The sequence below is a fragment of the Eublepharis macularius genome, chromosome 2, assembly GCF_028583425.1.
Source record: "Eublepharis macularius isolate TG4126 chromosome 2, MPM_Emac_v1.0, whole genome shotgun sequence".
Classification (NCBI taxonomy): domain Eukaryota; kingdom Metazoa; phylum Chordata; class Lepidosauria; order Squamata; family Eublepharidae; genus Eublepharis; species Eublepharis macularius.
The window spans coordinates 138347510-138358465 of record NC_072791.1 but is presented as its reverse complement, the minus strand read 5'-3'; the positions used below and the strand labels follow the sequence as shown (position 1 = coordinate 138358465).

The 10956-nt window shown below is 41.9% G+C and overlaps 1 protein-coding gene and 1 long non-coding RNA gene across 2 annotated transcripts in view; one reads left to right on the top strand and one right to left on the bottom strand.

Moving 5' to 3' along the window:
- Positions 1 to 275: 275 nt before the first annotated feature.
- Positions 276 to 9206, bottom strand: POLR2L (RNA polymerase II, I and III subunit L). The gene is made up of 3 exons (XM_054972152.1): positions 8969 to 9206; positions 7821 to 7928; positions 276 to 1936 (listed from the first exon to the last, which is right to left on the bottom strand). The coding sequence occupies exons 2-3, from the start codon at positions 7913 to 7915 to the stop codon at positions 1828 to 1830; spliced, it is 204 nt and encodes a 67-aa protein (XP_054828127.1). The 5' UTR covers positions 7916 to 7928; positions 8969 to 9206; the 3' UTR covers positions 276 to 1827.
- A 140-nt stretch (positions 9207 to 9346) lies between these two features.
- LOC129324933 (uncharacterized) overlaps positions 9347 to 10956 on the top strand; it is a 320063-nt gene continuing 318453 nt past the window's right edge. Inside the window, exon 1 of the long non-coding RNA XR_008596567.1 lies at positions 9347 to 9433. This is a non-coding gene — a long non-coding RNA (uncharacterized LOC129324933). The remainder of the gene's footprint in view (positions 9434 to 10956) is intronic.

Sequence of the window (10956 nt, the reverse complement as noted above, 5' to 3'; positions counted from 1 at the left end):
CTGGTAGTTTTGGAACAAGACAGACATTCAGAATTCCAGATCAAGCTCTACTAATCTGCACTAGTATATTTTTTCTGAGAGATTACATTGTGAAAAGTGGCTCACTTTCATGCTAACTATATTACTTATGACACTATAGAGATTTTTTGGTTATGAGCTGTTCTGGCCTTGATATGCAGAAAGCATTGTTTAAAATGTGTAACTATTCCATTTGTTACGGCTGTTCGTTAGAAAAAATAAAAATGTGAGTAAGAACATAATCTTCACTTCTGCAGTCAAGACAAGACAAGACAGAACCTTTATTGGCATAACCGTAACAGTGTCAAAAACAAGTGGAGGCCACTTCTGCAGTCACTAAATTCCCCTTTCCTTCCAAACATTGCATTTTCTCCACAATATATTTGCATGGGTTATACTGGATCTGTAAAGGGGGAGGGGTGACAGAGCCGAGAACTTACCAGGAGTATTTCTGTATGTTTTTGCTGCATGCACTTGACAAGTACGTGCTTGGAGACATCCAATCTGTTCTAGGGCAACGGTTCAACATCTCAGCATCTTTCCAAATAGTGCTTCGTGCAATATTTATGAAATTAAGAAAACGTTTGTCTTTCTTGGCCTAGAACCATCTTTGCCCCATATGAATTTGTATGGCGGGGCACAGCAAACCAGCTCCACTCAGAGGCACAAACAGCCTATGCCCATTCATGGACCTTTTCTGTGGTTGACCCTTCTTTCTGGTTTCTAGAATGTTTCTAGTTTGCTACCGTTCCAGAATCTGTGGAAGGTAGAAGTTTCAGGAGATCTTTTTCCACAGATGATTAAGCTTGTTTTCCCTATCGGTCATGGAAATGACAGACACCTATTTATTTTCTAGTCTAACAAAATGATTGTTCCTTGCACTGATAATTGGAGATTACATCCCAAATAAACAGTGGCAATGCCTCTTGTAAGATACATGCAAGGCTCTGAATGACATAGCATTCTTAATCAGGATGAACAGTTGATGAAGAGGTGTATTGCTTGAAAGTATGTACATACTTTTATCTCTTTCTAATGTTGCAGTTCTGAATTATGTGGCACCAGCTACAAGCAACTAATGAACCTCTCTCTTCCTAAGTGTAATGCTATTTAGGAAATACACAGGGGGAAAAGCAGGCCCCACAGTTGCTCTAAATTCCAGTGGTTTTCTTCTGAAGCCTACTACCCAGCTCTGGAAAATGGACTGCCTGTTTTACAATGTAAGAGAAATTAAGAGGCTGGCTTAGCAATACAGATGGGCAGCTCTGAGAATGTTTCCTTAGTGTAGTGTTTTTCTAAGCAAGTCAAATTCATCTTTCATTTTTTATTAGTTTTTCACATCAAACCCTATGGAACTTGTCACTCAACAAGATTTCAATTCTTAAAGGTAACTTCATCTCATGCAACAGTTCTGCAGATGAATACTTGAGAATAATTTTTTTCTTCATTTTGGTAGATGCCAGGGGCTGAGTAATCTAAAAGGTTAGTATGCATCTAGCATTCTCCAACAACCTTTATTAACATTCCTGCCAATAACTCAAAAGTACAATAAAAAATTCACTATTTTGCAAAACCCCAAAGGATTCTGGTGAACTTTCATCCCTGGTTTAATTAAAACTACAGTCCCCAGCTGCATGTAAGTAGATTCAGTCTTTCAGTAATTTTCTTTGAAGAGGTTAGTGGCTGGGACAGTAGTGTGTCCAGAGTGAAATCATTTCCTGGACATGGTCTGCATCTGAAAACCCACCAGTTTCGCTCCAAGATTTCTAGTAGCACGTTAATTCAGTGTGTAGTCTCAAACATTCCTATTCATTTCTCCAGAGGGGCATAATTCAGGAGCTTCTCAATCAGATCCACGTGGGCAAGCAGCATTCGCCGACAGCAGTATCTCTTCAGACCCAGAGCATCTAGGGCATCACTACAAATGAAAAAAGGAGATTTTTAAAGGAACAACAGTATGCTAGAACTAGACCCCAGAAGACTAAAAGGCAAAGAAGTCAAGGCCTTGCCCCCAGCATAACAAGAGGAAATCTCTTGAGGAGCAATACCAGCCTAGCCACAAAGAGAAAATTTTGCTTTATTCTTAAGAGCCATGGCTGCAGCACTGAAACACCATACATGTACAAGTCTGTGGAGTAGATCACATGCTTACTTTTATTCTACCCTTTCTCTTATCACAACAACTCTGTGAGGAAGACAAAGAAAGAAACAGTGACCGACCCAAAGTCAATTAGAAAGACTGGTGAATAAGTGGGGATTTGCATCTGTTCAGTCTAAGTTGAACACTCTAGCTTCTACACAACTGTGGCTACATTCGCACACTCTTTGCTGCTTCCCAACCCATCATATACAGAGTACAGTTAAGATTCTGGATTTAGGAAGGCTTCACTCCAACTCCAATTTGCCACTATATCTAAATGTAGGCACCCAGGCAAATTACAAAATTTCTCCTATGAACCAGGATTAAACATGGATCTAACATGTTTATAATTCGGGGGGGGGGGGAGCCTGGTTTTGAGCAAATCACTCCCCTGCATCCTTTGAAAAATTATAAGAGCAACATCTTTGAAAAATTTTCTTTGGATTTTGATGTTGGAACTAATTTTTTGTATGCTTGGGTGTGCATGTTACAAAGTTAGTTGAACATGTTAGAATGACAGGTCATCTTCTCTCTCTTATGATCTCACTGAGTGTTTGTTTGTACTTGTTTATACTTTCACAAGTATATCTCATAATCTCCTGTTTAATAAAAAGTTTTAAAGTATTTAGAATTAATAACTCAAAAATCCTGTGTATTGGTGTTCAGAAGAGGCTGTATTATTGTGCCTGTTTAAATTCTCATTTCTTACCAAAAACTGTGCTGAAAAACGGACAGCTTCTGCACAGTAGGGTTTAATTACCACTTGGACATGGGAATTGAGAGACAATTGATCCATAAAGCACCAGAGAGACTATTTCAGTACCACTGTGATTCTTATAATTTTCCACGTAGAGATGATTTTATCCTGTCACAGGGAGTCAAACTCCAATTTGTCCAAGCACTTACATTCAGATGTCAAAAAAATGGAGCTTGATTTAAGGTATCTCATATGTAGAATCTTTATCTGCACTCTCCACATGATGGAGGAAGGAAATGAACACAGAAGCACATCAACAAGCAGTGTTTGTGCACATCACAGAAAATCCTCCCATAAGTCCACAATGCCTGAATGCCCTCAGTGTCTCAACAAAAGCACCAAAAGCTAGGAATGATATGTTTGTTTCTACTGAGTTCCAGAAGAGAAGAGTCTTCCTTGTTCCAGAAACCAGAACAGGGGCTCATTACCTGAGAGTCTGCTTAGCTTCTTACCAAACCTGTGCCATTAACTCAACAATTCTGACTTCTAACAGCTTTGAGCATCAGCTATAGAGTGCCCACAGCATATCCATAAAGTACAGGAAGCAATGGAAGAATTCTTGAACACTTATGTACTTTTTTTTACCTTATGGAGAAAAAGAGCCTCACACAGGCAGCATTGTATGAATGCAGTTTCATTAGAACGATAAACACATGAACTAATCCAGTGACAGCTGTCAGTGATCATTTCAGCATGGCAATCTTTAGGCTACCATCTTAACAGTGTAATCTCAAGCAGAGCTACCCCAGTCTATGCCCACTGAAATCAGTGGACTTTGACTGAAGTAACGCTGCTTAGGAATGCAATGTAAATGTACTTGCTTAGAAGAATCTTGATTTGAAATTACTGGGACTGCAGGATCAGTAAGTTTTTCCATTTTGATGAGACACAATTATGATGGAGCTATGACACTGATGCATCTATGGCCCATACTCAATACTTCAAATAGGCTACACACAATACTGTTTTATAGCACGTTTTTAAAAAGGATGAAACAAACAGGCTCCTGTCCAAAGTATTCCATAACAAACAAAATAATTTTGAAAAAGAAACAATATAGAAATCTATTAATCAAGAGCAGAACCGAGAAACCAAAACTATGCAGAGATCTAAGAGTATGTTTACAATGACTGCAGAAAGGTTTAATGTTAGCAAAACAAAAAAATCCCCAGATTATGATCTTTATGGTCCAGTTTTTAAAAATTCTACAATTGATACACGCTGATACTAGTACTAGAACTGAATAGCTCCAGACTCTCCCCTCCCCTTCTCCAGTATTTTAGGTTGTTGAAGAAACTCTGTGTAGGTGAAATAGCAGCATTTCCAAATACCGCAGAATCTCTGCACCCTTAGACAAGCAGATTATTCCATTTACCTGACCCATTTTTTGCTATAAGAAATGATTTTAACTATAGCTGACATATGGATCTGCCTTGAAAATTGTCAGAAGGCAGTTAGCTAAAATAGGCAGCTTTGCTGCTGGTAGGGGAGGGGAGACTCAAATATGCATTGTCTGCCCACGTGGTTTATGTGAAATAATTCAATATTGCAAGAGAATCACATTTGTGCCCAAGGCATGCACTCATTCAGGAGCATTTATCATGTAAATATTGTACTAAAGCACTACTTAATCTCAAATTTTAGATTCATAAATCCTATTTCTGCATTTGTAATGAAAACTCTGTGGTTAGTGAAGTAACTGAATAGCCATCAGAAGCAACACTACCAGCTTAAAGAAAATTCTACACAACAACAGAACAGAATATAAAGGCCTTCTTCACACTGTAACAGATAAGTAAGCAAGCTTTTCTTAAGCTTTTCCATACGTAACTTTGGTTTGATACAATCACACCACTTAATTGATATTAGCAGCTGCATTATCACAATAAACTAGTTTAAACCAATTGGCTGCACAATCTCTGCTTAGTCCAGTTTACTAGATTTACATTGTAGATCACAGTTGATCAACTGTAATATATGCAAGGAGAGGAGAGGCAGACTCCTGCTTGATGAGTCATCACTAACTACGAGTGGGGATGGGGAGAGGAGGGTTTGGAGAAACCACCACTGCTAGTAGAATGCAGCTGGAACAGCAAGCTTTTCTGTTCGTCTGGGCTTCTCACCACGTGTGGAGATGGTTAAGAGGGGAGGTGCTGAACAAACTGGGGTTTTTGCAGTCAGGTAGCATGACAAATCCATGTCAAGACATATACTAGCCACAGTTTATAATTCCAGTTTAGTATCCGCCACCTAACAACACCTTGTTGGGCAGCCTAGATTCAAACATCACAGTAAAGTTTGATTAAATCATGATTTATAAACTGTGGTTTATCGTGACATCTGAATACAGTCAGTCTTTTTTGATTGACAAAGATGCATTATATCATATATTACATATGAAACATCTTGATATCTAGGCATTTTAAGCCTATAGATATTGCTTGCATTCTACCTATCAGGTACAGCTTGTTGCTAAGCTTATATGCCTCCCCTTCCCTTGCATGCAGAGTGTTCCGAAAACAGAAGACTTTAATCAAATCCCAGTTTGTGGTGAGGTCTAAATGTGGGCACAGCTGGGCTAGCTAGAGTTTGTTTCCTCCCCAGCAACCATGATTCTAAACTACAACTAAATCCCAGTTTGCAGAGCAGAGTGGAATTTTCTCAGCCACTTTGCTTTTGGACACTGCGGCAAATTGGGGTTTGCAGGTTTCTTGGTAGCAGAACACTTAAATTGTGCTTTGCATATGATGGGTGGAGAGAGGATTCACACAAGCACAACCACCACCAGTGCTTGTGTCCATCAAAAACAAACATGTTTGTTGTTACCTGATAAACAGAGCAAATGGGAATGGCTAGGGTTTTTTTTATATAAATCCGCCAAGCTAGCTGATGAACCTTTGTGATTTAATGAAACAAAATATTACACAAGACTATGCTTTGATGGATATTTATGAGAATGTGTCCTGTTGCTATTACACATTGTTTACTCAACTGACGTTACTCCTGTTGGAAAAGGCATACTGAATTAGCTGGACCATTGTTCAGACAACATAATACAGTGCTTATACTTTTTGTACATGAGAGCAGAAACTGGCATATTAGAATGAAGAAACCCTTTTCAAATTTTACATCACCAGCTGGCCTCATTATATATAGCTCAAAAGGAACCCTTATCCTGATAAGAGTCATTTGGTATTTTTTAAAAGTCAGTTATTTAAAAGATGCTATAAAACAGAATTTCAACTTCTTCTTAAAAGTTTCTAGCTCTTATAATTGCAGAGAAAACTTGCTAGAAGTGTGGCACCAAGAGGCTGTGATACTTGAAAACAAGATGTATCTTTAATGTTATATGGGATCTCAAATGTTGAAGATTTAACAGGCAAGATGAGAATTTTTCCTTTGAAATGAAACTTAGAAATACAGAAGAGCTGTGTTTGCAGAAACATTACAACCCAAATACAAAAGATGGGTAATGCTACCTACTGTTAGTTGATTCTTTTGCCATTTTACTTGGCAATGCTACATCAGAGCAACAAATGTTCTGTTCAAATAACAGTGTTGATTCTGTTCTTAGAGCTTTACCTGCTTGAGAGAGACTGAAATGCTCTAAATTTGTTTGATGTTCACTTCATGTCAGTATGTTTCATTCTGAGAATATGCGAACACCTCAAGTTCAGCATTGTAATAGCAAGACGAATCAATTAATCATCTCCAAAGCACACCAACAACTGGCACAGGCAATGGAACAGGAGTTAAACAGTTCTTTACTTCAGTGAAGATTGTTCTCATGGTCTTATTATTTTCTATTAATTCTATCAGCCCTCTCTCACTCCCTGAAGAAAAACCACAACAAAAAAAAGTTCTCTGTAGAAAAAGGTGAACACAAACCCAAGTTACACAAATGAAAAATCAGCAAATCAAACATGTTTTGCAAGTTTGTCCTATTTTCATATTTATTTCAAAGGCAATATGGAGCTTGTTTAACTGCAATTCTGTCACAATACATTCCTAAGCCAAAGACCTGTTACACATAATTCTTTTTCGACTAACCAATAGGTATTTTCTGTGGAACCTACCCAATTCTAAGGAAGACATTTTTGTTTAATCACAAAGTGCCTCTGACATCATCTGAGTAGATTTTGACTGAGAAGCATGATGTCAACACATACAAGGGAGTGCCCCCCCCCAAAAACACACGTGCTGAGAACCACAACTGAGGTCCTCTTGGGTTCCACAGTCTAAAGAATCTTGGAAGATGGTAAGAAGAAGCAAGGCTTTTTCAGTGACAGACACTCACTGTGGAACTCTTTACCCAAAGAGACCTACCTAACAATCTTTTGTTGTTGTTGTTGTTGTTGAAGAAAGGTAAAGTATTATTATTTTAGAAAGCATTTGAAGGTCATCAGCAAGTGCTATTTTAATACTACTGTGATTTTTAAATGCATCTCTTAGATTGATTTTATCTTTTCATTATTGTTATGACTTTATGATGATTTTACATTAAATGCAATTACTGAGCTGCTATGAAGCCTTCTTTGCTGCCAAAAAGTGGAATAAATGTTCATCCCACTCTTGATAAAACAACCACAATGTTCTACACCAGGCATGTCATGCCCTTTACTGACTTCTGGCAGGCAGTGTCCTTTTGGCTGAGCCCTCTGCCTTTGTCTCTAGGCCAGAGGGAGATCAGTGGGGGGCAGAAACAATGCCCTGCAATGTGTTGATGTCATGTCCACGACTTATCCTGCTGCCAAAACTTCCAAGGATGCTAGGCAGTGGCCTAGTGTCACTATTCTACAGAGTCATTTTGTGAATGAGCCCTAGGTTTTTCCTACTTCAAAAATGTTTATGGTTACTTATCTTAAAACAGCTGTTAGACCACATGTATAAAAACAGAAAACATACCCTTCTGTGTATTCTGCTTGTAAAAGGCCAAGATATGCCTCCCATTTGTTTCCGACTATTTTGCCACAAGTGAAGCACCTCACGGGTATAATCATGGCGTCACAACAGCTAGAACAATATTGAAAACAGGACAATTAAACAAAAAGCATGTGATTTCATGCATTTGAAATCGATTTACAGTATCAACCAACCACAACTAAACACTCTAAAGGCTTATAAATACAAAGGAAAAGGTTAAAGCACAGGCTTTATCCTAGCACTGAAATCTATGGTATGCTGTAAAAGCAATGATTTCAGGGTTTTAAAAATTATTTTGAACACCAGCCTAAAGTTAGCTGCTTGGATGTGTCATTGATAGACAATGGTGTGAAATCATCTACAGTGGTAGAATTTTTGGAACTAAATGTACGTGTATCGGGTCAATGGCTGGCCTGGAGAAATGACTGGGAATTCCACGTCAATGACTCAATGTTTTCCAGTGTACTGAGGCATATGCTTAACGTATGTAATTTTGAGTATACTTGTTTGCGAGGAAGTCCTACTAGCCATTAACTACTTGCCAGAAAGCAAAATGGAATTATTTAGACTCCACCACCACACAAAAAGGGGCATTAATAATCCCTTTTAATGGGCAAGATATGTATCATGCTCAGGAATGAAACTCCGTGGAGAACCTTCAAAAAGTCAGTCTCTCAGCCTGACACCTTATCCTATTCCGTCAAGAAATTAGGACAGCTGCCTGTAATCCTGCGCCCGCCTCTTTGGAAAAGCATGCGACTTCGTAGGCACAGGCGTTTATCACGTTTTTTTCAAACCTGTCCTTCCTCCAAGGAGCTCAGGCAAGCCTACGCGATTCTTTTCTCCTGCGTTTTATGCACACGACATTACGTGAGGGACAGGCTGAAGGTCCACCAGCCACGGCTGAGCGGGAATTTGAACTCCGCCCCGCCAGCTCTCTAGCCACTGCTGACAGAAAGGGGTTCAGGGCACTTCCAAGCAGCGCAACAACGGGGGCGTCTTGACTGGGAGGAAGAGAAACGACCCCCACCCCACCCCCGACCGAGTGGCAAAGCGCGCGGCACCCCCTCTTCCCTGTGTCGGAAGGGAAAAAAAACCAAGCCGCTCGCCCAACGTGCCTAAGAACTCACCGCTCGCACCAGTTCTAAATCAGTCCCGGTTGAAGCGCTGCCGCCGTTGCACGCTTTGCAACCGTCACGCCCCCTCTTCTTCGGGCGCGACTATTACACAAAGAAAAGGGGAGGCCGTGATGAGCCCTTTGCAGCCTCTGTCAGCCGCGTCGAAGGTCTAGGGCGGTCTTGCCCAACACTCTCGAGAAATATTGTCGACGGCTTTCTAGAGAAAGTCTCTTCGTGACGGATCGGGAAACCGCCGTCTCCTTTCTATCTTTTATCGAGTCCCTCCCCCAGGGCACAGAGTAGTGCATTCCAAGGGTACGGCGCCGCAGTTGGCTCAAGATAATTGCGTTCGGCGAGAGCTTCGCGATTCTCGTGTGCCGAGCTGACTGGCAGCTGGCGAGCTTGGGCGGCAGAGCTCTGATTCCAGGCGGCTGAAGAGGTTGGGAGCGGAGCCCGGGCGCAGAGGCGGGGCGGCAGGTATCGTTTTGCATCCCTTTCTATTGCTTTGCACGACATTCCTTGCTGACACTTGTTGCTAGAGTTCTGGTCGAGAGTTTAAAGGGGTGAAGGGTACTCTGCTCCCCGCCTCTCCAGATGTTGATTGGTGGTGCAGGTTGGAAAGCGCAACTGGTGGCGTTGTAATTAAGCCCAATTAAGTTTCCCCCCCTCTGCTGATGGGAGGATGAAGGGGGTGAACGGTTTGCAAAGGGCGCTCCACACCTTTGGTAACCTCCTGTTCGCCGCTGCTCTGATCGGCGACTTGAGGCGACTTCTTTTTGCGTTGCTCCACACCGCTTTAAGTTGTCAGGGGCTTGTGGTGTGCTTGGGAGAGGATGCCTGGAAGGCTGTTTTCAATCGCTGCTTACAGCCTCAGTGATGCATATATGTAAAGCAGCAAGAGTGGACTTTAAGTAGAGACACGCTGCCCACCCCCCACCCTGCTTTATTTGACTAAGGCGAGCCCGGGAGCAAGTGCTAGCTGACGTTTATCCAGCACGATTCCGTAACGGTACCCCTCCGCTCGCTCTTCTTGGTGGAGCGTTTTTCCGTCTCGAAAGGAGAGGCTTTCGGTCCTTTCGACAGAATATTACTTGATGGGTTCAGTCTCTGCTGCTGTCACGCGAAAACTTGCTCGGCATAGATCTGTAGATACTGTAACTGCTCTGCAAATCCCTGGGGACGGGAGGGAGGGCTCCTTCGGAGGACGACTCAGCGGCTCTCTGTTTGGCACGCCGCTCTATGCACAGCGGCAGCCGATCTTATTCGTCTTTGCTTGGAAGAAAATTCCACGCACACCAGTGGGGCTTGTTTACCGGGAAGTGTACCGAGGTTCTTAGCCGTGCTAGAGACTGCGATGCGGTCCTGGGAAAGCTTTTGTTAAAATCGGTGGACATATATACAAGCAGGGCGCGCAGTCCTATGCCCGCTTATTGGACAGTCGATCCCTTTGCATTTAGCGCGGCTCGCTTCTGATTAGACGAGCCTCGCATCGGGCTGAACGTTGCACGGCCCAAAGGGAATCATTCGCCTGAATGCTTATTTGGGGGGCAATGAATGAATGAAGAGTAAGCTCGCCAAGGGAAATGGGGTCTACGTAGGATTTACTCTAGAGTCGTTCCATTGAAACTAATGGAACTGCTTTCTGGCAAGTGGTTTTGAGGAGCGTTGCTTGTTGTTGGCCTTGGGTAGGAGAACTTTCTCCCTGCTTCTCGGTTTGGCAGAAGTGGATGGGTGTGGCCTGTTTCGCTCTTGCTGAAGGCCCTCTGGCTATCATCCTCTCCCGCCACAGTGCAGGACATACTTGGGAGTCTTCTTTAAAAGGGTGAGCTGGGAACAAAATGTTCTAGCTTCAGGGAGAGGGAGGATTAGCATGAAATATTTGCAGAATTTTGTCCAACGGCAATATTTCATTTGGGAGAGTTAGTAGATCACCGGCACTGGGGTGTTGGGAAGGTGAATGGGGCATTATGTTTGGAAGACTGATCTGTGTGGCAGGCAGC

Bases quoted from the DNA above. Each gene is read 5' to 3' on its own strand.
- POLR2L (XM_054972152.1), bottom strand. From the start codon at position 7,915: ATGATTATACCCGTGAGGTGCTTCACTTGTGGCAAAATAGTCGGAAAC. The intron at 1,937-7,820 runs GTATGTTTTCTG...TTTCATTTGTAG, and splicing joins CAAGCAGAATACACAGAAGG to TGATGCCCTAGATGCTCTGG.